The sequence below is a fragment of the Primulina tabacum genome, chromosome 12 (genome assembly GCF_025594145.1).
Source record: "Primulina tabacum isolate GXHZ01 chromosome 12, ASM2559414v2, whole genome shotgun sequence".
Lineage (NCBI taxonomy): Eukaryota > Viridiplantae > Streptophyta > Magnoliopsida > Lamiales > Gesneriaceae > Primulina > Primulina tabacum.
In genome coordinates this window covers 38,995,640-39,023,038 of record NC_134561.1, presented here as the reverse complement: position 1 = coordinate 39,023,038, position 27,399 = coordinate 38,995,640, and the positions used below count along the sequence as shown (strand labels likewise).

Here is a 27,399-nt window from a genome sequence, read left to right as displayed (position 1 = left end):
TTATATATTTTTTTCTTAATAAAATGAAAAATTTGTAACTTTGGGTTTACAGAGATTTAAAACTAAAATTATATCATTGTTAAATACTAAATCTTAGAAAATTGCGGCGATGTACTCAATTTTAATTCAAAAATGTGTAGATGGATTTTTTTACAAATTTACTAGAGTATTTTTAATTTTTTTTATTTTTTATTAGCAATAGTTTATTAATTAACTCAACTAAAATTGAATAACAAAAACATTTTTCACTCAACTTCAACACAAGACGTCATGGACATTACTAGACTTTTGTTGACATTTTATTGTTATATTTTATGCTATAATTCTTGTACATAATAAAATTCCATAGAGTCATTAAAATTCTATTGACATTTTGAATACATATAGACTTTTGTAGAGTTTTTAAAAGTCTAGTTTGAATACCACATGATTTTTTAAAATTCTACAAAAATTTACATTGAATACCACTAAACTTTTATGAATTATATAAAAATCTAATTTAAATATTTCTAAACTTTTAAACTTCTTAAAAATCATTAAAAATAATAGATTATTGCAGCTTCATCGAACCCAAATTTAAGTATCTCGTTTCGTCTCGTGTCACTTGCAAAGCAAAACGCACCCTCTCCCATGGCGGCCACCCAATTGTTCTTCTCATCACTCCCTTTTTCTTATAAATCATCGCACCGAGCTTCCCTCTTCCGCATTACAATGTTATCTTCTTTCGATTGCTTCCTTTTTCTGGCTTTTTTCGTTCTCATTCTCACCCTGTACATAATCCTCAAGAACATTTCTTGCAGTAAAAAGCAACAGAATTCCATAAAGATCCAATCTTTACCTGTAAATGATGATGAGATTGCATCTCGGCAACAAGGAAAAGAAATGGGCTTGGGTGCGGGTCGCGAGAATCCAGGTAATTCGTTGCTTCTTGGAGTCATGCCTGTGGATTTGGAAAAATGGGACACCGTGTCAGGTGAAAGTAGAGATTTTTATGATGAGCCGGACGGGGAATATGTGTCGGTTCCGGAAGAGAAGAAGAGGAGGAAGAAGAAGAAACGGGCAAAGAATAAAACGCCTGATTCGAATGAAGAGGTGGGAAAAGAGAAGCATGGGCTGGTGTGTTTGTATCCATTTACTAAGTCTTCTAGTGCCACTCAGAGGAAGATCAAACATCAATATGATCAACTTGTGAAGTCTCATGGGTCAAACGGATTGACACTTGATCAGGTGTTTTTTCCTTTTAAGTTGATACATTGCTCTGGTTCTTGTTATTTTTTTTTCTTTCTTTTTTTGAAAGCTTGAGTCATGATTTATGATATTACCTTATAGTATGTTGTTAAAAGATATATATGTAGTGTTAGTTTGGATTACTTTACTTGAACATCTTGGTATTTATACCACCGAATTCGATTCTTTGTTGTTGATGTGTGAGAATTTGTTTTTATGTAATGCCGCGGAGATATGTTTGATATGCTATGAGGTGTTGGATTGAAAGAATTTAATTTGTTTTTTAGGTTCGTTGGTACCTGATTTTATTGGTTTTATTGATGTGTGGTTGTGATTTGATAAGTTTGCTTGTAATTTCTGTATTATTACAAACTTATTATGTAATGCCTCCCTCTCATATGAAATTGATTTGGGACGTAGAGCTGGAAAGAAATTATCTTAGGGTCGACCGGCAAATGGAGAATTCAAATAATTCATGGTACTTGATTGTGTTGTGGAAGATGACATTGCTATGAAGTTTTACTGGTGTAGAGGTGTATCATTTGGCAGGTCGACCTTGTTGCGGTGATGCGCCAAGTCCCAACCTCTGAAGAATGATGCTGCTTAAGTATATTAAGACAAGGACCTGAAGTTTTAAGATAAATTCACAACATGAAATTTAGAATTTTCCCCAAGTTGGAGTTTATGAATTGTTCTGTCAAAGAGATGAAGTTTTAAGATAAATTCAAAACATGAAACCTAGTATTTTCCCCAAGCCGGAGTTTATGAACTGTTCTATCGAAGAGATGGCTGATTTGATTCAAATACCAGGTTGTCTATGTAAAATTCATCTAAAATAATTACACAAGTTGTCATTGAGAAAAACAAAGGCATAAGTTAAGCCCCAAGGTAGTCCCTTGCACCAATACCGCTTATTTGGTTCAGAGGAAAAATTGGAAGTGGAGCAGAGAGAGTGGCTGTAATTACTACGTTTGTTATAAAATTCTTGATGTGGCCAAATTGAAGAGCACTGACAGCTGACTTCTTAGATTTCACAAGAAGCTTAACCATTTGAGGATTTTCCATCACATGAAACTGGTGCGTGTCAACCCAGTTAAGCAAGATGTGTTACTCCAAACAAATGAAAGTCAAAATGTGATTCTTAGATTTTGTTAACACCTAAATGTTTGCTCATTATCCTTCGTTAACTGGGAGATCGGATGCTGAACCAGGCAATGAACATGGGAAACAGAACTGTAAACATGATGCTTGAATGCAACAGCTTTCAGTTTAGGATAAACCAAGTTCCGCTTGGCATTTCTTGCTGCCTGCTACCTTTTAGCCTCTAATGATTCAGTCTGTTATTTTAGAAGATTTTGCATTCTAGGAGCTTGATTTTTTTTGGAGGGAGAGGTCCTGTGTATATGCAAGCATGATCTCGTTTTCTTGCTTGTCCAAATATATCTGGACAAACGTTAAAGGTAGCCAATTAGTTAATTTCAGGAACATCTTTATTATTTTACATAGAGAACGGCTGGTGTAGTATATAATATTTCCATCTTGTGATGAAGAAAAGGTTGGAAATGCAGATGTTTGTTTATTTTAATTTTCCGGCATCTATTTACCTTGACTTTGATATTTCAATTGTGTATGCACAAAACTATTTTACGCATCTAAAGTAGTTACCTTTTTATCGATACTAAAGTGAATACTTTTATGTTGGTCCGAAATTACTTTTATTATATATTATTTATTTATGATAAAGGATTTATTTCTGTGTTGATAAAAAATGCAGATTGGACAATTTATCAATTGCCTGATTGAGGCGAAAAACGAACTGCAGCACAAGTAGGTTTGCATAATTTTTTTTACATAAACCAGAAATTTGATTCAGATGTATGAATTGTTGCAGTATGACTTATTTAATGGTGGAAATTCTTACCGTTTTGTATGTCTTTGCAAAATTCCTATTTTAAAGTTGTATAGAACTGAAAATATTCATTTTTTCTATAATGATCTTGGATCCCTTTGCTTAACCATGATTGTCTGGCAAATAGGTCTGAGGTCATCAATCGAAAGTTCACTATCACCAAGGCACTATTGTTTAAAGCAGACAGGTCATCATTTGATCGCCTTCGTCAACAGGTACCGATAAAGTGGGCTCAAATGTATATCTTATTTGTTATCTGTAGCATAATTCTGAATTGCATTTAGATATACAAGCTAGAATTGGAACAGAAGAGATTGGAGGAGGATACTTTTGTATATAACTGGCTCCAAGAACAGCTCAAGGTTTCTCCTGCCTACAAGAAGGTACGTTGCCTTTTTTAGATAATATTTGATAACCACTTCTCAAATACGGTCTCTAAGTTGGTTTCACATGGTAGATGCTGGAAATTGGTGCTCATATGGAGATGGAAGCGAAATCCGCCTGCCTTGTGGAGAGCACTGATTCTGACATATCATTTGAAGAGTTGCTGGCACAGGAAAAAAAAGACGTGTTTTGGTTTGTTCTGAACTTGAACTCTGAAGTCTATTGTCATTGTCATCACTCATAGCTAGTTTTGATTCTAAGATAGCTTCTTATGCACAGGCAGAGAAATGGGAGACTCAAACCGTGTCAGGATGAGCCGAAACGTTTAAGCTAGCTAAATGATAATTATATCCAAGTTTCTAATAACAAAATGTACATGCGGAAACCCGAAATGGCGAGAACGTTAACATCTTGGTTTATGATAGCTTTTTCAAAGCTACTTAGTCGACCCAACTTGTAATTTCGACTAAAGCTTGTCAGGCGGGTTGGAGGTCTGGCTAATAGATCCTGCGCAATTCTAAAAGTTATTTCTAATTCTTTTTAAAATAATAGTAATAATAGAATCAAGTGTAATTGTTTCTTGAAAATATACTTTGTTGTAGCCAAACTAGTGTATGTTATAATTGATGGAATAAAAGAAGAAAAGCTTAAAGAAATTGATGAAAATGAGGTTTATGCACAAACTTTTTATTTTATGCCTTATTGATTCATTTAGATCGTGTTTAGCTAAGGTAGTCGATCAAAGCCTGAGAAATTAAAGAGCGTATTGAGTGTTTGAAGTGAGAAATGTGTCTCGTATCTTGTTGGTTTACAGCAAACCGTACGCATCGCTGCCGTATATGACACAAAAGGATTTAACACGTCAAGGTGGAAGAAAAGGTTCAAATGAACGAATGATGTTAAATTTTTATTAAGACATATATGTACTTTCAATATGATGCAAATTTTTTATTTGAAAAATTATAAATTATTTATAATAATATAATCTATCAATCCTTTAATTATCATTCTATGTCATTTTTTATCCTCTAAACCCAAATTATTTATCACCCTGAATCAATTATTTACCACTCCATCAACCGAACCACGTTTTCACAACACCCAAAAGGGGATTCAAATACACAGATGCGAGATAGGAGATTGATTTACAAAAGAATGTTCTGCTAAATTAACCATCCGTCCGCATCAAAGATATTAAGCGAGTACACCAGATGAAATATCATATCCTCCCATTCGTAGGATTTTAAGATCTAACATTCAGATTCACAAATGTTTCTTACATAGTAAAATACCAAAGTTTCTGGACGGACAGTCCCTTGATTTTTTTATTTTTTTTTTTGTCAAAAACAAAACAAAACAAAACAAAAAACCTGTTTTCGACAAACTTCTGGACAAAATACCAAAAAGATTCCCAGATTTCCAAAGATGGAATCAAGAGGAGCATGACAGCAAATGAGATTTGAACCTATCCAGCTCCGCGATGACCTCTTCTTCTGGACGATAAATCAGGTCAATCATTCGCCATATCTGCACAAATGTTCCAGCCACAATTCTAAAAATAAGAAAAATGGCCGACAGTTCTTGTCCTACAGTGCTGCTCTCGTTTAATCTCATGGATACCAAGAGCATATGAATGCAGACATAAAGTAATAGAGGCCCCTTTTTGGCATTGAAACACATGAATAAAGTTGCTACCTGCAATGTACCTCCCCCTCCAGTCTTTTCTCCATCTTCAGACACGCTAACAATTGTCCATGGATCTGCAGCATTCCAATGGAAGTCAACCACCTTATCCCTGTAGTTTTATATCCAGAGCAACCATCATTAGTTAGAAAGAGAACAATGACAAATTAAGAAGGGAAAAGGATTTATCAACCAAGTACCTGTGCCCCGCATGTCGAAAGAATAATCCAGGGGGATAATCTGATTTTTCTGTTCCAGCATTACCCACCTGATTGCCAAATATGGCTCACAAGCAATTTTTTTAACGCGAGAGATAGAAAGTACAAATTCAAGCCAACAACGATTATAAGACTTTTTGATTTGTGTTTTCAGGAAAACGACAAGTTAGTTTTCCAATGGATTTTAAATCCAAGCTTTATCACCAATTCAGTTAGCATATAAACCTTTTGAAGTTTAGGAAGATGAGTAAAGAGAGTCAACAATAATAGATTGTGATTTCACCTTTCCATGATCCCAGATATTCAACATGCCATCTTCTGCAGCACTGCCAAAGACAGATGCCTTGTCTGGAGACCACTGCATAGAAATATCATGGTGCCAATTGCTAGTAAACATACAGATACGTGTTTAAGCCTCCATCTCAAGCATGCAACCCAAATGGCAAATAATACCTGGACACAGAGAACAGCAGCAGTATGACCTTCAAATATGTGAACGGGAGATCCAACTCCTCTCTCAACTCCTCCAGAGGTAAGACTTCGACGATCATACATTCGAACAGTATTATCAGCAGAACTAGATGTGGATGAACAATATGTTAAGACTGCTTAATGAATGATGTGATTAATATCTTTAAACATTTTCTTTCAAGTGAAATAAATGTCAAAAACGTACCCAGTCAAAATCAGATTTAAATCATTAGGATTCCAATCGACACAATGAAGATCAGCATCGTGAGCCTTTTCAACCTGTGGGGTAATATCCAAGAACCAAAGGCAAATCAGATACTACTTGCAAGTAAATGCGACACTTGGTATGACACAAAAGTCTGATAATCAGTAAATGTAAATATAGGCACAACAATGAAAATATTAAGCAAAGTACAGGCACGGTAAAACAAGTAAGAATAGCACAAGCACAATAATTATGTTAAAAGCAATCCTCACTAGAGGTTCGCTCACCAATGAAGCAGCATCAATTCATTGTTAAGACATAAAGCACACTGCAAAAAATAAACTTCCTGACAAATTTGCCTCAAAACAATTACAGAAATACACTCAACAACATAAAATCATCTGCCCCTAATATACACAATGTCTAGTATGACAACTTGGCAAACAAATGCCTCCTACATCTAGCACAAATAATAGAGAAGTGCATATTTGCAGTACTCTTTGCACATTCAAGACCTTCCCTTGCATCATCCAGGAATTTTGATTGTCAATATGTATATAGATCAATCTAGAAGAAAAGCAGGATCGTCCTACTGGGGAAGGGCAGAGGAGTGAACATGCAGTGATTATCCATGTGCTTTGCGGAAGGGACGACAATACAACATTACGAAATGATGTTTTAAATTGAATAAAAATCTTGGTTGGAAAACTACCTTTGCAATGGGAGAAGAACCACTTCTCGCATCCCACAGTATAAGGCAAGAATCATCACCAACGCTGCAGAACTCCTGCGAGCTATATCACATGTTGAAATGAATGAGAGATGAATATTAAATATTGCATAGCTTCATAAAAAGAGTACATTTAAAACTTAATACGTATGCTAATGTGTGAGTCATTTATATCTCAAATTATGCCAGCCTTAACTACAATCATGCAACACTGCACCAAAGAGATAACCTAGTTCCTTCTCAGAACTGATGACAGTTTTGATTGAGAATTCTAGCTACCTTGATGGGTTAAACTGTACATCTTCTACGGTATCCTCGTGCCCTAGGAAAATACCCCGAGGTTGAACAATGGAGCCATCAGCAGCTTTACCATTGACAGCACTTCCCTTAGATCCAGGAGACTTTTGAGCACCCTGATCTGCTGCCAATGATGATATGTGGTCGTGGATGCTCCACAAAACCACAGACTTGTCCTTGCCTGCCATTAAGAATTTTTTTTACATAAAGTAGAACTGTGAAAGGAAGTACTAGTGGAACAACTAGTTGAAGAACAAAGGGTTCAGTATATGCTATATCGTGAAAAAACACTCTATGCAACACATACCGCAGGATGCATATCTTATGTGAAGGTCCTACATGGCATACACGTGGGATCGATACATCAATCAGCGTATATGATATAGAGAGTTCATTTCCCAGTTTAGTGTCGGCTAATCCAGAACACGGTAGTTGAATAAATTGGTAGCATTCTGGAAGCTATTACAGTGAGTATGAGCACAAGTAAAACATCAACTAAGTAGTTGACATCCAGACCAAATAGAAAAGGTATTACTTTATTATGATACAAAACTACTCGCAAAAATCATGTACAATTTGAATAGCGTTGAATCATGACTCTAAATCAGGTTTATTCCATCCCGAATACAAAAAATATTGGGATCTGAAACCATTTTGTGCTTTAATTTCAATTCCTATTTTTTTCCACCAGATTGCTTATAAAAAACTAATGATGAATATCACACAGAAAATAGCGAAGGATCAGTCTAGGAGCATCTTAGTTCAAACATGACAGACTCGAATCAAAAGCAGAAACTTATTTTAGCAGGCTTTTAAAAATAAAGGACAAAGATAATGAAAAATATATAATAAAATTTATATAAGTAACTCAAATAGTACTGAAAAACTTCTTCACATAATATTTAATCGCAAATACGGGATTTTGCTTTCTTCCCTCTATCATCGGATTGCATAGTAAAAGGACTTTTTAAACCATGCAAACTTTTTCTTTCTGGGAACATCAGTCCAGAAAATGTTTCCTACGCAGAGTTTTAAGTTTGTCATAAATAATAAATAAGGGGAGAAAATAGGTCTCAATCTCAATTTTTTTATGGTGGAACCTGACAAGTACGGTTATTTACCAACTGTTGAACCTATCTCCAACAATTTCAAGTTATCGTGCGTGCCTTATTCGAAATCACCACATGCACGCTACACACACAGAGAGATAGAGAGAGAGACCTCCAGAGAGCACAAAAGGTTCCATAGGACATGTGGCTAGAGCAAATTCAGCATTATCTCGATGACCAGTCAGTATCTGCAATGTGTGGTTCCAATCACAATGCTTGAGCAATGGTATGTTTTTTTTTCTTTTAAAGGTATCAAATGACAGATAAAATAAACTTTTGCATGTAACCCTCGTTGACTAGAAGGTGTTTCGAGACAAGATTGATAGTATCGATGGGCAAAAATATAGATAGGCGTCGAGTGAATCCAGATGACTGATAAATATCAAGTCACAGTCACTTCAAAAGCATACCAGATCTGGACGAGATGCTGTAGCACCTAAAACAGGTTGACGAGTAGGTTGCCTTTCTACATCCCAAATGAGAACCTATTCCCAAGTTTAAGGTTAGGACATACAAATTAGTTTGCTAAATTTTAAGACCATTTCAAGGAAAAGAACATAACCAATTATACAAAAATTTGAAGGAATAGAAGGTAATGGCGTAATGCATGGATAAAAAGCTTACATCAGGACTGTCGGTGTGAGTGGCCACAATCTTGTTATTCTGGGGCAATTCCCTGATACGATTCACCTGAAACATAACACGGGCCATGTTTCACATTTTTACTTTGGCCTCTCTTTTAAAAATAAATGATAGGGTCCACCTTCCATTCCATATTGATAGGGATAGATAGAGAAGTGTTTTCTTAATGTAATAACGCAATCAGGTTCCATGGATCCACAGTCAAAAGATGCAAGGAGATTAAAATTAAAATCGAAAGGAGAATTTGGAGAAAAAGCATTATTCACTTTGGAAGAGAAAATTTGTTTTTATCATCAGTTTACTAGGATACTTGACACTTTGTTTTTAAAATCGTTTTCTTCTTTAGTTTTTCTTTTTCTTCTGACGCATGAACTTGAACTAGTGGATTTTACAGTCAGTTATGTTGATAAGCCAACATGATTTTCAGCACAGAGGGAAGGCGAAACTACTAAAACATACCTCTCCAGGATGTATGATGGTCTTGCTCTTTTTTACAAAAGGTGAACGGGATTCTTCGTTGAACTATTGACCAGTAAGACAACCAACAAGAATCAATTTGGTTTGATAAAAAAACTATAAATTGAACAGGAAAAAGGTATGACATTTCATTAACACACCCACTAATGTTTGATATCAACACCTCACCTGTGCAATATGCTCTGCTGCTGCAACTCTAGTTTTCACTATTTCAACGTTAGCTATGACAAGGGTGTTTGGAACTGTGCCATCGGTCTAGCGGCAAAGGGAAGAAGGGGAAGTTAGAATCGATAACATTTGGCACAAGAAAAGAAACTGATTTTAAACAAATAGGAGAGGAACACATGTTAACAGCATCATCGCAACCCAAGTAAGACAATGACAAATTACAAAGGCCAAAATCCATGTTCACCTATATCTCATTCACCCATAAATTTTTTGTTCGAAGACATCAAGGGAGGGAATTGGTTGTTAAGGAATGGGATGATGATGAAAGGAAATAAAAATCAGATCATCTCCCAAGAAATAAGAATTTGTGAAGCGCGACAGTAAATATTGATGCACAAATTATTTCCTTTATAACAAATAAATACACTAGTTTTAGTCTTCAGAAGTTTTAGTACTTTCTCAAATTTTGAACTTTAAAAACTTTCTCCGTCCAAATCCATACGAGGGTAAAACATCTAAAAGCCCTCGCTCTAGCTCTTGATTTTAATGAAATGAACTACAACTTCAAGAGTCGCCATCTAAATCAGCAGAGTATGTATCTATTCTACCATCAAGGTTTATACATGTTTTAACATCTTCCTACAATCAAGGTTTCATCACGGTTATCATGCTTTGGTAAGTGTTAACTGCTTGTGCAATCATTCTTTTGTATAACTAAACAGAAATGTCAAATCACTACTGTGATACTGAAAAACCAGCAGTTTCACAATTGACAGTCATTGTGCAGCCACTCTTAACGCAAAAAATAAGAAAGGGACAAGATAAGTAAAATAATAGAGACATGTTGGTTGCACGACTGTTGGTGGAGAAAGATGCCTTTGAATCTAAAGTTTTAATCTTTTCTCCCTAAAACTAATGCACGTTTAATTTCTCGTCAAATGCAATGCATCTAGATTATAGGCGTATAAGTGCCAAACTTCCCATCCAGACTTGACACTTGTGAACATGATGATGGAGAGAGAATGATAAAACCATCTCACCTGTTCTGAAAGATATAATCGCTGACGGTTCTTGTAAGTCGCTTGTTCCACCTTCGGTCCCCATCTGAGAGAGGGGGGAAAAGCATCACATATCAATATAACATGGAAAAAGCAACAAATGCAGGAAAAAATATGTACATTTCCACGACACTTTCCACAAGTCAAAGATTTCAGTATCAAAGGTGCCAGTATCTACCAATCAAATCTCAAGACAGCACAAGGACAAAGAAATGCATTAAGACCCTAGAGATAGGAGAAAATTTAACCGGCAAGAGAGAGACGGCCAAACGAGGTTGTGATTGGCTAGCCAGTCGTAGAGGACGGGCACTAGAGATTTCCATTGACTGTAGCGCTCCTCCACGCTATGCTCCGCTGCTCTATCCTTCATTTTCGCCTCCGTGGTGGAGGTGCTCAGTAGCTCGCCGAGTGTGTGCTTTGTTCAGCGCTTTCTTGCGCGAGTGTAGGGGTCAATAATGTACTGCATATGTATGAGCTATGCAAAATATATTTTTTATGTCATAAATGTTTATAATTATACATATATAATAAATAAAAAATTTCATTCAAAACTTTTATATGTTCCTAACATCTTATATATCAAAACGTACACCAAAATTAAACAGATGGTAACAAATGAATAACCAGAAGCCAGTATGTTACGAACCATAAATCAATATACGGTAATTATTCCAATAAACTCGTTGTGAATAATATTATATCATTGATATATCAACCAAGCCCCACGGTTGTTTCATTTTGGTTATACCTCGAAAGAGCTCGGTCATCCTCGGGCAGAGTGATGGAAGCCTAGGGCTACCGGGAGCCCAGGACCCATCATCCTTGCCAACATCAAATTTTGTCAATCCAGACGGAGAAATCATGATAAGCTCTCTCAAGGAGGCCAGGTCTGAGTTGACCAAAGCTGTGGAAAATCCCCTACTTTGGGAGTGATCAAAATGATTTCACGAAAATCTACATATGGTGGTTCTAACCAAGCTCTGAAGACTTGGAGCTGGCAAGAAAGTTTGGGATTGGACAATGCGAGCTAAGGAGATGGGCCACTAATCAATTTTGGCTCCCAAGATTTGCAAGGCATCTGCTTACTTCACAACGACGTATTGGTCATCCAAACCAAGATTTTAAACTATGATGTAAAGTGAGTGTTCGTGGATTCAGACAGCTCGGTCAATATCATATTCAGGAAGCCCTTGATCAGATAGATTTAAAAGGTTATAAGCTAGAGCCAGTGGTTACTGCTATTTTTTATTTTGCCGGTCATACTGTATACCCAAGAGGAAAGATAGTGCTCTCCCTGACAGTTGGAATGGAGGACCTAAGAAAGTCAACCATGACAACTTTCATAGTGGTCAGTGCACCTTTCTTATATAACATCATTCTAGAAAGCCATGAATGCTCTCATGACTGTCGCCTCAATTTACCATCACAAAATCAAATTTCCCATGGGAAACAGGACGAGAGAAGTCTGAGGAGATCAACCATCCTCTCGGAATGCTATGCTGAGACAGTTCAGGTGGATAAAATGGATCTAGTTCCCGGTCATCCCGGGAAAGCTACCAAAGTGGCCCGAGTTCTTGAACCCTCCACTTGGACCGAGTTGATGACTTGTTTATAGAGAAATGCTAACATCTTTGCGTGGTCCCCTCAGAGTTGGATAGGATCCCGGTCCATGTTTTTGAGTACAAATTAAATATTATCACGGGTTCCCGACCTGTGATGCAGAAGAGAAGGCATTTCGGCTCGAGAAAGATATGGTAATAGCTGAGCAGGTGCAATAATTTCTTAAGGCCAATCACATCCGAGAAGTCCAATTCCCTACCTGGTTCTCAAATATGGTCTTGGTCCAAAAAGCCACCGACAAATAGAGAATGTGTGTGGACTTCAGAGACTTGGATAAATCTTGCCCCAAAGATTGCTACCCATTGCCCCTGGTTGATCAGTTGGTGGATTCCACATCTAGGTATGAATTGCTTTGTTTTATGGACGCTTATCAGGGGTACCACCAAATCTCCTTGGCCCGAGAAGATCAGCATAAGGTCAGCTTTATCACATCGAGCGGTACATTATGTTATGCGGTTATGACATTTGAATTGAAGAACACAGGGGACACTTATCAGCGATTGATGGATAGGGTATTTGAGAAACAAGCCGGGAGAAATATTTAGGTATACGTGGATGATATTCTTTCAAATCTAGAGAGAAATCTTGTTTCATCCCAGATCTCGGGTAGACATTCCTGACTCTTAGAGAATATGAGGTAAAATTAAATCTAGTCAAGTATACTTTTGGAGTTAAAAGTGGCAAATTTCTGAGTTCATGGTCACCGAGAGGGGGATTGAGGTCAACCTGGAGAAGGTAAGAGCTATCTTGCAAATGACTTCCCCTAAATATGTTAGGGAAGTGGAAAAGCTTGCAGGTAAGATCATTGCCATGTCTCGGTTCATTTCTAGATCGTCACATCGCAGTTATCCTTTCTTTCAAGTATTAAGAAAGGCCTAGAAATTTTGATGAGATAATTAGTCCAAACAAGTCTTCCAAGGGCTGAAAAATCATCTGGTAAGGCTACCCATCCTGGTAAAGCTCGAGCAAGGAGAGAAGTAATTGGTTTACATATCTGCAACTGAGTATGTTGTTAGCTCAGTCCTTGTTTGAGAAGAAGGATCTGATTAGAATAATGTGTACTATGTCAGTAATGCCCTCAAAGGACCCGAGTTAAGACATACTGAGCTCCAGAAGGTAGCCATAGCCCTAGTAATCACCGCGAGAAAGTTAAAACCTTACTTCTTATCTCATCCTATTACTGTCCACACCAACAGTCCAATCGGAAGGATCATGACCAAGCCGGATATCTAAGGGAGAATGGTAAAATGAACGATGGAGTTAGGGAGTATTTGAGTACCGGCCAAGGAATGCTATTAAAGCTCACAAGCCATGTCAGACTTCCTAACCGAGATGATTTTGCTTGAACATGAAGAAATGTGGAGGATATTTGTGGATGGTGCCACCAGCAAGAAGGAGACTAGTGCAGGAGTTGTTCTAATCTCTCCAAGTGGGAATAAGATTAAAATTTTTGTGAGATTGGATTTTCGATCTTCAAATAATGAAGTTGAATATGAACATGTCCTGATCGGGATAAAAGTAGCTCGAGAAAGAGGAGCCACCTGGTTCATGATTTACTCAGATTCACAGTTGGTGACTCAACAGATGAAAGGATCACATGAAGTCAGGGAAGAAAGATTGATGAAATATCTGAGAGCTATTCAAGATTTGTCAGAAAGATTTACCGACTTGAGTAACGAACAGATTCCGAAAAAAGAAAAGAGAATACTAAAGTCGATACCTTGACCAAAATGGCATCCTCTCCGATCGGGGTGAGAAGTATTATTAATCAAACCGAGCTCGTATCTATAATAGAAATTGGTTTGATGGTTTCCGAGGAAGACATGTGGATAACTACCATGCTCTAGTTTATCCTGATTGCTAAGTTTCCTGAGAATCCAGCCAAGCTCGAAAAATCAAAAGACATGCCCCTCGATTTGTGGTGTTAAATGGGGTGTTATATCGATGCTCATGTCAGGGCCCGATGCTCAAATGCTTGGTCGCGGAGGAGGCCAACTATGTACTTAAAGAAATTCATGAGGGGCATTGGGGGACCGTGCTGGGGTTGTGATACTAACTCGTAAAAAATTGTTAGCAAGATTTTGGTGGCCTAATATTAGCTCGGATGTTGTTCAAGTTGTTCGATCTTTTGAAGGATGCCAGTAGCATGGAATTATAATCACAACTCGGGCTCAGTCATGAAACATATTCAAGCGCCATATCCTTTCGATCAATGGGTCCTGGATATTGTGAGACCTTTTTCGATAGCCTGAGCACAAAAGAAGTTAATGTTGGTTGCAGCTGATTATTTATCAAAGTAGGTAAAGTCTGAGCCCCTTGTCAGAATCATAGAAAAAAGGTGTTGAAATTCTTGTGGAAAAACATAGTGTGCCGGTTTGGACTACTAAGGAAGTTAATATCTGACAATAGTCGGCAATTTCATGGAAAGAGGTTGACAGCCTGGTGTGAGGAGATAAATATTGAGCAGTTCTTCATTTCAGATGCCTGCTAATGGGCAGACTAAGGTCACAAAGCACATCATTATCTAAACCTTAAGAGCCAGACTGCAAGGAGTCAGTAAGGATTGTGTTGAAGAAATGCCAAGTGTTCTATGGGCCTATTGGACTACTTCCTGGACTGTCTTTGGGGATAAACCTTTCAGCTTGGTATATGGCTCCGAGACAGTGTTACCTGCCGAGGAAGGACAAAATTCAGCCCGAATAGAAGCCTACGCAGAAGGAAATAATGAAGCATGGGCTCAAGAGTTAGAAATTGTGGACAAAAGAAGAGAAAGGGTTGTCAAATGAATGGAGGCCTATCGAAGTTGAGTGATTCGAGCCTACAATTGGGTCCTACCCCGAAATTTTCAGGTATGTGATCTTGTCTTAAAGAAAGCTCATTTAGCCGGAGATGTGGTTATGTTAGAAGCTCGATAGGAAGGATCTTATATAATCTGCAAAGTCAGTTCAGGAGAATTATATCTAGAGGATGGCCAGTGCCGATATCTCGAAAGACCTTGGAAAGCTTTTCATTTAAAAAAATATTATTCATAAATTGTACCAATAATCTAAGTATCAATTAAGTTTTTTTTCACCGTTTCAAAACAAATAGAATCTAACGTAGGCCCGAGAGGCATGATGTTATGGCTTCCTATCTAAAGCCCGGGAGTTATGAGGTCCCAACACTATATTTTACATAGGTCCGCGAGGTATGAGACCCCGGCTTCCTATCTAAAGTCCGGGATTTATGAGGCTTTGACACTGTATCTTACATAAGTCTGGGAGACATGTGTTCCCGACTTCCTATGTAAAGCTCGGGAGTTACAAGGCCCCGACACTATATCTAACATAAGCCCGATAGGCATGAGGTCTGGGCCTCCTATCTAAAGCTCGGGAGCTAAAAGACCTCCGTGCTTTGTCTTATCTAAATCCAGAGGATACCAGGCCTCTAAGGATTTGTAAGTAGTACTTACTTAAGTGTTCTAAAGTAAGCACTTAGAATTTTTTTTAGAAAATAGCTAGCTATTCAAAGTTGGTGTCAGAATTACATCAGGTCCAGCCTGCCTTCTCCACACTTAGAATATTTTTCTATTAAAGAGTGGGTGCTTGTTTGAGTTCAGTATACTTATCAAATTAAAAACTCAAAGGAAAAATAAAACAAGATGAAAGAAGACAACTGCATTAATACAACTGAAGAAAATGACGAAGCAGGGTCTGAAGACAAAAAATACAGAAGTAAAAAATAAAAATCTAATGTACTCTAGCCCATTAGAATATGAACCCTCCTCTGAGTCCTTCTCGTTGTCGGCCAGGAGAGAGTGTAACTCTTGAAAATCAGTCCACGTAAACCGTATGCATGAAAATTATTAAATTGCTAAAATATTTTAATTAAATAGTTTTTGATGCATCAATGATATATTTCGATTGACTAAATGATTAAATATGTAATTTTTCTTGGTTTCATAATTTAAATATTTTCAGACGAATATCGGTGTTGGCCGGGGATGAAGGACCAGAGGTTATTAAGGTGTTAATAATTTAAAAGCTACATTTTTATTTTAGTTAAGAAAATATTTATTTTAAATATTTTAAGAATTATTGCATTTTTAAGGTCAAGTTTAAATTAATTAGTGAGAGCAAAGAATTTTATGTAATTTATAAGGGATTTTTTGGAAATAGATATTTTTAAATCTTTTAATTTGAGGCCTAATGATTTTACTAATCTTAATGGGCCTAACTAATTATTTAAAAACTATAGTTAATTGAACCCATTAATTAATTGTTTAGGAAACATTTTTAAATTCTTTTTAAAAGAGCCATCTAAACACACTTGGGAAGGCTTGCAAGGGAGATTTCAAATTTTTTTCTCCATCGTTCTTCAATTTCTACCTCGTTTTTCCTTTCAACAACGATCACTCGACTCCTTTGCATCCCAAGGTGGGTTTTCGGTGGAGTTTTGACAAGAAAAAGGGGTAGAAATAGTCTTTCGTCCATCATCGACGTTCCACCGCTTCTCTTTAGAGTGTTTTAAATACAAAGACACGTTTCTAAACTTTCTTTTTACACCATTCAAATCATAATATGTGTGTTTTATGTTTTAAACTATGAAAATTATATTGATCAAATTATTTGACAGTTGGATAAATATTTTTCAAAATTCTGACGTTTTTATGCTCGCTTGAGACGTGTTATGATTTTTAAAAGACATGCTGCCATTAGGGGACATTAAAGGATTGGAAAAAGAGTCGTTTAAGGGTAGGATGAGGGATGGTCATATGCAACCCGAGCTGTGTTTGGGTGAGGCTAGAACCTAGGGTTTTCAAGAGTTTCTTGGGGATTATGGGACAGCTAGGGGGTGGTTGACCAGGGGCTCGATCATGCGTGGTCAAGACCCTGTGAGGGCTGCGTCCTAGGGATAGGAAGAGTCCTAGCATGGCTAGACTCGCTGATGGGCGAAGGAAGGAAGTTACGGCCATAAGGATGGAAGTTAGGGCTCAGTTATTTTGGGAGGCAAAATGAGGAGGCTAGGCATGGTTAGGGCTATTGATGGGCTGGTCTAGTAGCTAGGGTCTTAGGAAAGGGGCTAGGGTTTGGTCCAAGGCTGGCTCGAGGGTAGATCGGGTAATTTAGAAACCGTGGCTTAGGAATGAAAGAATGGTTCGAAAATGGCTTGGGAAAAATAATGGGCTCGAACCGTGGTTCACGGGGGTAATTTAGGGATGAAAAACTTATGTTTAAATTTTGGGAAGAAAATATTAAGTTTGGAATTAATTCGGGTTTAAAACGCTTCATGGTTTAGTTATTAAATCATTAATTCGAAAGACTTGGTTTTACGTCTAAGAAAATATTAGAAGTCATATTTAAGCTTATATGATGGTTCGGGATAGGTTTGAGTCAATAAAAGTAAGAAAAATTCAAAATTGGGAAGTTCGAGGTCCAGGGGTAAAATGATCATTTTATGTCTTCGGGTAGTACGAAAGGTCAAGCAATGTCCCGAAGAATCATGATGCATGCTAAATGATATTTTAAAATATTTATGATGAAAATATGATATTTTTATTATATATGCAAAGGCTATACGATTTTTCTCGAAAAAGGCTATTTTACGATTTTTGAAAAACACGATATTTTATAATAAAAGGAAAGGAAAAATATTTTGAAATATATGAATTGATTGTGACATAAAAGGATATGACTTGGGATATCATGAGGGAAAATGTCCCAGAGAGAGCTCGTTTATGGGATAAGTACCAGAGGGAGCCCGACGATCGTATTTCTATTTTTGGCCACGGCTTAGTGACGAGACTTGTTGACGCCTTGCCCCCAGGTACTTGGTGAGCTAAGACTGATCAGTCGACCACATGATGATATGATTACAGTTAGTCACTTTCAAGGATCAAACTTCACTCAAAAAGATATACGATGATGGAAAGCTCTACGATTTAATGATTTATTTACGCTTACAAATTTAAACTAGCTTATTTTAAATAAAAATATGAATTTAGTGCATGTGCATGTATATGTATTATTTGTTACGTATGATTAGAACGTACTGAGTCGGTAGACTCACTAGGTTTGGATGGTTGCAGTCGAGGATGATTTTGAGGGAGGCGCTGATGTTTGAGTGGATCGAGTCCAGAAGTACGCACACTCGAGGGACATTTATTTTCCGCATAGATTAAGATTTACGATTTTAAAGTAAAGATTTTGGGAAATATTTTAAAATCGACGTACGATTTTGTGGTTGATGATTTATGAATTTTTATACATTTAAGATTTTTAAATATTAGTTTATTTATGTTGGATTGTTTCGAAGTTTAGAGGAAAATGTTTTTTTTTTAAAAAAAAATCCTAGTATTTATTTTAATTTTAAAGTTAAAAGTAAGGGATGTTTCAGGGAGGCTATAGCCTTGTCTAAATCCGGAAAATTATCCCTACACTGGGGAATGAGGTTGTCCTATTTGAATTGTTCCAGACATTTTTGAAGCCGATCACAAAGTAGGATTAGGCCTTGTCATCCGCGACTTTTTGGAAATCAGAAAATAGGATAAAGGAAGCCCGCCACTCCTCCTCGAACTTCTACTGGGTCGCCAGGGTAGCTACCGCTTCATCAGCCCTAGATATTGAAGCATTTTACTTCCTCATTCATGAATTGGACCTATGTTTCCGAGGCCTCAAGCTTGGCTCTCAGAATATCCACCCTGACACAGGAAGCCTCAGCATCAGCCTCCACCTAGGCCTCTTTTAGATTCGTCTAAGTCACTTCTAGTTGCTGATAGGCCACCTCTGAGGTCATCCTCAGCCCGATCACAATTTCTTCATGCAAAATTCGGGTTCGTTCTAGCTTACCTTTGACTTTGTGGAGCTCACTGGCAGCTCAAGCCCGGCTAGCTTCTCGTTTGGCCATGGAAGCGACATCTTCATAGGCAGATACAAGCATGCGAAGGCCCGGAAACAAAGAATACTTAGAAAAATTTCTAAGGAAATAGAAAATGAGATCAGGGGCAAAGAAACTTACCGAAAAAGATCTAGTAGTGCCCTCAAAAAATTTGTGGTTGAGACCCAGACCCAAACCCAAAAGATGGGCCTCCACGGCATGGGAAGTTACGCTCTTCACAGGTCGTACCCCGTCCATAAACCCCATCTAGGAAGAGGTTACCTCGGTCTCCTGGAGGGCTGTGTTGGGGCTGCTCCATGGAGGTTTGATGGAAGAATACGGGGAAAGGTAAACCACCCGGATAGAGTTTTGAGCCCCCTTGTCGGTGTCGCTAAGGAGGGCTGTCTAACCTTCTTTTTATGGCAAACGAGGGGGGTTGGATCCTCGTGCTTCCAGAGAAAGGACGGTTGCCTGTGATCGCGCTCCTCGACTTTGATCACAATCACTCCTTCCTTGTACCATGTACAGCCACATCTTTCTCTCGAGCCTCAAGGGACGATCTTTTTCAGCTTCTCGGGCCTCAGCAGTCACCTGGGATTCCTCATATGCCTTCTTGGCTAGAGCCTTCTTTTCAGAAGCAACCTTCCAAGCCGCCTGTTTTTTCTCGGCAACCGCTTTTTCAGCTGCCCACCTCTTAGACAAGGTTTTTTGCATCTTGGGCTTATCTATATAAAAAAGAAGAAGCAGGCAGACATAAATAAACAACTATATAAAATTAAGGGAAATATAGAAAAGAGATTAAAAAGAAGAGATATCGGGCTGTGTCTACCAAGTCAATACCTTATGTACATGGTCCTCTGCCCGGACGCTCAACCCATAAGTCACCATTTGTTCCTCAGAAATCACCACATAAGAGGAAATTTTTTTTCTCCTCCACAAGCTCCTCGCTCTGAGTATGAGGCTCCTCAAACTTATACGACCGAGGGAGCTCGGCAAGGAAGGCAGGCTGGATAGAAAACCGATTGGACATTTGGTAAGAGAGGATAGACTGATAAAGAAAACCGGCATTTCCATCCCTTCAGATAAGAAGGCATATCATCTAGGAAGCTTTTGTTAACCCGGGCAGTCAGAGAGAAGGCACTCTCATTAAACCGACAAACAAAGCAGTAGTGCATGATAGGGTGATCAAAAGATTGTTCATTTTAAAGAGCACATAGGCCAAGGCCATTATGAGAAAGAAATTGGGATGAAGTTGGTTTAGAGGGACCTCGAGAAAGCGAGACATCTCAATATAGAAAGAAAAAATAGGAAATTGGAAATCACAATAGATTTGGTCCCGAAAAAAAGTATAGAACCCCACCGGAGGTCTATCAGCTCGATCTGAGGGACCAGGAATGAAGAGGGATCAAAAATAAAGGATAGATCCGAGAACTCCAAGGTCTTTGTCGGACCCCGAGTGAATAGTAGTGGCCATAGTAGAAAACAATGCGGTACATAGGGCCTCTACTTTTGTTTTAGGTGGAGCAAGCGATTTGCCCTTATCTTTCTCTCGGGGATTAGAAGGCTTGACATCTTGGTGGAAAATTTTTAGCTTCTGGGATTTCTTGGAAGTAGGGATGACAACTTTCCCCACGGGTTTGGGGACAGAGATCCCCAATTTTTTCGGGTTAGAGTTCGGGTTTGAGGATTTTTAAAAATCCCCGAAGTAGTTCGAGATGGGTATGTGATTAGTATCTCCATCCTCGAACCCGCCTCGAAAGTAATATCAATAATAAAATAACATTATTATTAGTATTAATATAATAATAATATTGATATTGATATTAATATTAATATTATCACTAATAATAATAAATAATATTAAGTTTTTGTTTCAGAAAATCCCTGAACACGTTCATATCTTGCCACATTAATATTTAGAAACGAGGATGGGGGCGGGGATGAGAAGTTGATTCCCGCGGTTTCCCTCGAACCAGAAAAAGCAGGGATCGGGAGGGGTATGAGGGTGGGGATGGGGATGGGGATGGCAAACCCGCCCCTTCCCCACCCCATTGCCATTCCTACTTGGAAGGAAGCACGAGGACTAATTTCTTAGAGAAAAGAGGGGAAGAGATAGCAGGAGACATTGAAGGGGTTGAGTCGGAGTGCAACATGGCAGACTCTAGGTCTGATAATCCACGAACGCTCGCATCCGAAGTAGAGGAGGTGGAGTTTGACATGATAAGGAAAATTAAACTTACGTGAGTGAAGAAGAGGAGAAATCGGCCGGAATTGGAGACATAGATTCGTCGTAAAAAAGCAAAATATGCTAGAATCGCATGAGCTAGACTACAAGAACGCGAAAATGCTAAATTGTGAAATGATGTAAGGAAGTTAGTATTTATACGTAAGAGAAGATTGATCCGGGAGGTTGAAATCGAAGTAAATGAACAGACAAGATACACCTTGGAAATTGAACCGGGTCACCCGAGAAGATGAAAATTTGGGTCATGAATACGAAGCGATGTTTGCCAGATTTATGTCTTTTCAATTGCTAAGGCTTACGTCATATTTCCATCAGCCCTTACCCGCCTAAAATTCAAAAATAATTGATCCTCCGCCCGAGTCAAATCTGACCATTCAGTACAGCAAGTAGGACTCTAGTCTGAATATTTAAGGAGTGAACAATGATACCTTGAAAAGAGCCGGGGTCATCCTCAGACTCGGGCAGAGCGGTCGGGAGCCGATGGCTTTCGGGAGGAAGACCAACCTAGGTAAAGAAAGTGATCTTAAATAAACTATCCCTGGTATGCGGCAACTAGGACGCAAGCTCCCATCTTAGTCCCTGCGGGCATATCAGGCGGCTCAATCCTAGGCCCACAATTATGGATCACTATGCCTCTAAATCATTAATATGTCTATCAGTACATAAAGGGGCAATGTAACAAGACTGGAGACAATATGGATTGTTAGTAGTGAAAGTGTCGGGTGGACAGGACATGGGTAGTTGTTCGATCATGAGGAGTATTCAGATACTGAAAAAAATATCATCATTACATTTTTCTTATAAATACTCAGGTTTTCTCGATCATTTGGGACATTTACTTAACATTTAATAAAAAAAAAACTCACTATATACTCCACATATAGCACTCTAATTTCCTTTACATGAATACTCAACTGACTTGAGAATCAGGGTAGCTACGTCGAAAATCCTTCTGGATCCACATTAACGTACTTTTGCTTTCCAATGAGCAGATCACTCATCCTGAGATCCTTTCACCTAGTTATCAGTATTCACATGGAAGTACACATCTTGGTAGATTGCCCACCCGACTCACCCAATTTACCCAAGAATCATCACATTCTATTTTAGAATCACAGATTTAAAATTCATTGTAATAAAATTGATCGTTAAAAAACGATAATATGCATGGAATCTTGGAGAACAATTTTCTTGATGGGTATGTCTCTTATGAGACGATCTTACAGATCTTTATTAGTGAGATGGGTCAACTATGTCCATATTTACAATAAAAAATAATTTCTTTGTATAAAAATAATATTTTTTATAGATGACCAAAGTAGAATATTCGTATCAGAAAATTGACATGTAAGACCGTTTCACATAATTTTTTGTGTTTCTTGATTCAATATTTATTTGCATATATAGAAAAGTTCATTTATATTTGTGAGGCCCAAGGCCAAAGAGGGCGGGGAGTGGTCGCATGTGCCATGAGATTGCACGGACAATGAGTGGCTCTTATCAAGTTTCTAAGCGAAAGGAATATGAATGAATCGATCTTACATCGGAAGGAGAGGGATTCCAGAACTGTTCAGATATGACACTGTACAGTTGATGAGGGCTTAAAAGATTTGATAGGTACTACTCATATCAAGAAAGTGCATCTTCTTTACGAGAATTCATCATATAAGAACTCCAAAATTAAGCATGCTTGACTTGAGACAATTACGAAATGAGTGGCCACTTGGGAAGCTTCCTAGGATGCGTGTGAATTAAGACATAAACACGCTAAAAAACTCGTCTTAGTACAGTGAGGACAATCGTCGAATCTAGAGCGTTATAATATTTTCCGATATAAACACCATAATTTTCAGCATTAATATTGCAAATACTTTTACAATCCAGTCTTCCATGTAGTTGCCGGTTATCACATGTTATGCGATGATCTTTTAGAGATCTCGATTGTATGTCTATATATATATATATATATATGAAGCGAATCTAAGGATTGTCCTAATATATATGGCTTCTAAGAATTTTTTCATCTTTTGTCATATATATATATAATTTTGATATGATAATTAGATGACAAAAGATGATAAGATTCATTATTTTTTAATTTATGAGATTAGATGACAAAAGATATATAATATATTAAAATTTATAGACAAGTAAATTTTTTTAAATAATTATTATAGAACATATTTTGAAACGTCCTGCCCTTTTTATTTCTTTTAAAAGTACTAGAAATTTATTTTTTTTTCTAAACACTCAATTTTCGACCATGTACATTTACCACATGAAAATATTTTTTTTTATAAAATATTTTACTCCTTTAAAAATAAACACCCACCAACTAGTATTTAAAAATCAAGTGCAATAGTCATAAAATGAAATCGTCAACTGTTTTACCAAACCTAAAAAGCAATAAGTTTGAAAAGTATAGCTCATACTAAACCTCTCAAAAATCTCTCAAAAAGCATAAATAAATAGTCTTAAAAATCTTTAATCATAAACCATGAGTCGTAAATCATAATGCGGAAAAAGTAGAAGCGCTGGTCATCGGGTTGTGTGCGCCATCAGTCCAGTCAAATCATCTGTCAAGTCCTCCCTCAACCTCACCTGCATCCATCACACCTAGTGAGTCTAAAGACTCAACACACCATAATCTTTATAGCAAATAATACATATAAAACCACATACAACAGCGAAAATACTTTTACGTAAAAATAACTTTTCATGACATGCAAACATAAACTTTAACTTTTTCCTTTTTTCTCAACATGACATAAACCTTTAACATGATCATGAACATTTTCTTTTTCCTTTGTTAAATTCAGATCATTAATTGTGACTTTCCTGACATGACATGAACATGAAAAATCGATGGATCCATCTACATGAAACCGCAGTACTGGACGGCGGGGGAAACCAGCGACACTCTCACCGGTCAACTGGGCATTGGCCTATCCTGATCGAATAGAAATACGATATCGGTGTTCCCTCGGGGGCCTTTTCCCATAATTGGGTTTCCTGTGGGGCCTTTTTCCCTCACGATATTCACATTCTTACCGTTACCACAAAATCGTTACCACATATTCGTAATGATGAAAATACGATCGTCGGGCTTACATTGGGACCATCACCCTCACGACATCTCCAACATTAACGAATTAGTCACAATTAATTCACTTCCTTCAACGTTTACATTCTCATCACTTTATAAAAATCATGCATAACATTTAATTTTGTTTTTGAAACCAAGCATGCAACATGTCTTTAAATGTCTTCCTTAATTCATAAAATCTCATAGACATTTAAAATATCATATTTTAATCATGAACATTTCATAAACATTTAAAAATAATCATAATATAATAAAAACAGCATTTAGGGCACTGCCATGGCCTTTACAAATTTTTAGGTGTAAAAAGACCGTTTTACCCCTGGACGTAAAATTTCCCGTTTTTTTTATTTTTTTCTTGATTTCTTGACTCTTACATGTCCCAAATAATTATTTAAGCTTACATGAATTTTTCCATAATTTTATTTAGCTTAAAATCTAGAGTTTTTCATTTATCTTTAAATAATTGTTTTGACGGTGTTTTAATCCCGAAAAATCTCAAACTTTAATATAAAATTCCGAAATTCAAAATTTAGTCTTATAATAATTATTTAAGCTTAAAACTAATTTTCATAATTTCATAAAGTCTAAAACTAGGCGTTCCAATTAACTCGTTAATTAACGTTTCGTGCGGCGATTAAATCCCGAATAAATCCAAAACTCGTTATTTTGATCCCAAATTTTAAACATAACATTTTTAAGATTTATTCTACCCTTCCAAGTCATTAGCCACCCCCGTGGATCCATGGAATCAATTTTTTTTCCTTTAAAATCTCGTTTTTGACACATTAACAAACCACCCGAGCCAACTCCCGATTTACTCGAGCCACGCCCAAGCCACATCTGCCAAAACCTAGCCAACCCATCTAGGGACCCTACTGTGCAAGCCCAGCCCAAAAACCAGCCCTGGCCCGCTCCCAAAAGCTGCTGAAACTTGAGCCAATATTCTGCATGTGTGTGTGAGTGCTTTCCCGCTTGTGTTATGTTTCCTAGTTGTCTAGGACTCTTCCAACCATCTAACCACCGACCACCCATGACCATTACTGACCCTAGACCACGCTCAAACCCGTGCCAGCCCAGCCCAATCCCCTGGACCAGCGCACAAATAGCCTGAAAAGTTCAGCAGCCTGCGCGTTCCTAGGTTGCTCCCTCACGTTTCATGTTCTGCTCGTGCCCTCCTTGAACCAAACCATACCAGCCCCTGCCCAGACCCTTGTGCACCCCCTTAGGACCCTGAGGACCTAGCCTAGCCCAGCCTTAAGCCCTTGGCCGAGCCCTCTCTTCTCCCTGCATGAGCAGCTCACCTGCGCTATTTTCCTTTGGGCTCTCGGGTGGAGTCCTAGCTTGCTAGGACTCCTCCCCAGCCCTTCATTTCGAGTCCTAGCATGGCTAGGACTCCTTCCCAGCCCCTAACCGAGACCCAGCTCTGACCCAAGCTAGGCCATGCATCAATTTTTCCCTTGTACCGATCACATGCTACAATATTAAACAATTGGTTCCAGCTTTGTCCTATTCACGTGTGCAGCATATTGGTGTGGTTTAGAACTCTCTATAACATGTAAAAACATCCTTTTTTTAATTCCTAATCATGGCAGCCCTTTAGGTACATGAATTTCATGATTTTTGGATCAAAACCCATGCTTTAAAAATCACATATGCTTGGAAAACGAAAATATATCCAAGTGTTCCTTTTTTCATGCAAAACAATTTTAATTATTTACTATGGTGTGAAAGATGAGAAAAAGTAAGAAGTATGGCGTGCCTTTGCGTTTTATACGCTCGAATAAACGTTGACGACGAAGAACGGGCAAGAACCTTGGCTTGTTTCCACTTGAACCCTTCGAAAATTGTTTGGATGATATGTATATGTGCCGTGTGTGTGTAAGAGAGGGGTGGGGAGAGTTTTCAGATTTTTAAAGAGTGTGTGGCCGTGTACTTGGGGAACAAAGGGGTGGGTAATAGTTGAGGAAGGGGCCATGAGTTTATGAGGGTGGGGGAAGAGTTTGATCTTGTTAGATTTGTGATGGAGAAGTGGGCGAGAGTTTGTGGAGAAAGTTAGGGGAAAATTGCATTTTAAAAACTTAATTATTTTACTAACAAGGCTTAGGCCTATTAGTGGTTTAATTAGGCCCATTAGTTTTTAATTAAAATACAAAAAAATAGTTTTGTTTAAATAAATTTGTGAATTTATTAGCCGGATTGCTCATAAGTTCGTATTTTTGTTGAAAAATCAATACCGATAAAAATTACGTCCCGGCGTATAAAATCACATAAAAACCCCTTATTTTTTAAAAAAATAAAAAGCATCACCCATATTTTAAATAATTAAAAATAATTATTTAATAAAAACATTTTCTATTTTTTTTCAGCCCTCGGTCTTCGTTCCTCGATCACGACTTGAATATTCCTTAAAAATACAATTTTATGCATGATGACAATAAAATCATATTTAACATAGAACCATGTATGTCACATAATCAAATAGCAATTAAAATCAGTTAATTACTCATTTTTCATTATTTCCTAGATTTGCATGCAGTTGGATTACGTCGTCTTAATTTTGGACCTTACAATTCATTCCCCCTTAAATAAAATTTCGTCCTCGAAATTAGAACTTACCGAATAGATTTGGATAGCGACTCTTCAAGTCCCTCTCGGTTTCCCAAGTAGCTTTCCTTCCGAGTGATTCAGCCACTTGACATTGACCATTGGAATGACTTTGTTTCGCAATCGTCTTTCTAGTCTTGCTAAGATCTGGACAGGTCTTTCTTCATATGTCATATTTGGAGTTAATTGAAGAGGTTCATAATTAAGCACATGTGACGGATTCGACATGTACTTTCGCAGCATTGAAATGTGAAACACATTGTAAACTCCTGCAAGCGCTGGTGGCAATGCCACTCTATAAGCTAGTGTCCCAATCCTCTCCAAAATCTCAAACAGACCTATAAATCTTGGACTAAGCTTGCCTTTCTTGCCAAAGCGCATGACACCCTTC

General features: G+C 37.7%; 3 protein-coding genes across 3 annotated transcripts; 2 read left to right on the top strand and 1 right to left on the bottom strand.

The window, feature by feature from the left end:
- Positions 1-563: 563 nt before the first annotated feature.
- LOC142521131 (uncharacterized) lies at positions 564-4,105 on the top strand. The gene is made up of 6 exons (XM_075624341.1): positions 564-1,227; positions 3,002-3,054; positions 3,264-3,351; positions 3,421-3,519; positions 3,594-3,712; positions 3,800-4,105. The coding sequence occupies exons 1-6, from the start codon at positions 631-633 to the stop codon at positions 3,852-3,854; spliced, it is 1,011 nt and encodes a 336-aa protein (XP_075480456.1). The 5' UTR covers positions 564-630; the 3' UTR covers positions 3,855-4,105.
- Positions 4,106-4,732: 627 nt separating this feature from the next.
- Positions 4,733-11,058, bottom strand: LOC142521016 (WD-40 repeat-containing protein MSI4-like). Its single transcript, XM_075624194.1, has 15 exons — positions 10,827-11,058; positions 10,561-10,624; positions 9,521-9,607; positions 9,335-9,397; positions 8,858-8,923; positions 8,644-8,718; positions 8,346-8,421; positions 7,107-7,305; positions 6,810-6,891; positions 6,098-6,171; positions 5,875-5,998; positions 5,705-5,779; positions 5,404-5,471; positions 5,216-5,315; positions 4,733-5,047 (listed from the first exon to the last, which is right to left on the bottom strand). Exons 1-15 carry the CDS (start codon positions 10,946-10,948, stop codon positions 4,952-4,954), a joined length of 1,371 nt encoding a protein of 456 aa, XP_075480309.1. The 5' UTR covers positions 10,949-11,058; the 3' UTR covers positions 4,733-4,951.
- Positions 11,059-12,894: 1,836 nt separating this feature from the next.
- On the top strand, positions 12,895-13,923 carry LOC142520445 (uncharacterized). The gene is made up of 2 exons (XM_075623420.1): positions 12,895-12,994; positions 13,553-13,923. The coding sequence occupies exons 1-2, from the start codon at positions 12,895-12,897 to the stop codon at positions 13,921-13,923; spliced, it is 471 nt and encodes a 156-aa protein (XP_075479535.1).
- Positions 13,924-27,399: the final 13,476 nt, after the last annotated feature.

Bases quoted from the DNA above. Each gene is read 5' to 3' on its own strand.
- LOC142521016 (XM_075624194.1), bottom strand. From the start codon at position 10,948: ATGAAGGATAGAGCAGCGGAGCATAGCGTGGAGGAGCGCTACAGTCAA. The intron at 8,422-8,643 runs GTATGCTTTTGA...CACACATTGCAG, and splicing joins CAGCATCTCGTCCAGATCTG to ATACTGACTGGTCATCGAGA. The intron at 5,048-5,215 runs GTAGCAACTTTA...ACATTTGTGCAG, and splicing joins GAGGGGGAGGTACATTGCAG to ATATGGCGAATGATTGACCT.
- LOC142520445 (XM_075623420.1), top strand. From the start codon at position 12,895: ATGGTCACCGAGAGGGGGATTGAGGTCAACCTGGAGAAGGTAAGAGCT. The intron at 12,995-13,552 runs GTAAGATCATTG...TTGAACATGAAG, and splicing joins GGAAGTGGAAAAGCTTGCAG to AAATGTGGAGGATATTTGTG.
- LOC142521131 (XM_075624341.1), top strand. From the start codon at position 631: ATGGCGGCCACCCAATTGTTCTTCTCATCACTCCCTTTTTCTTATAAA. The intron at 3,520-3,593 runs GTACGTTGCCTT...TTCACATGGTAG, and splicing joins TTTCTCCTGCCTACAAGAAG to ATGCTGGAAATTGGTGCTCA. The intron at 3,713-3,799 runs GTTTGTTCTGAA...TCTTATGCACAG, and splicing joins GAAAAAAAAGACGTGTTTTG to GCAGAGAAATGGGAGACTCA.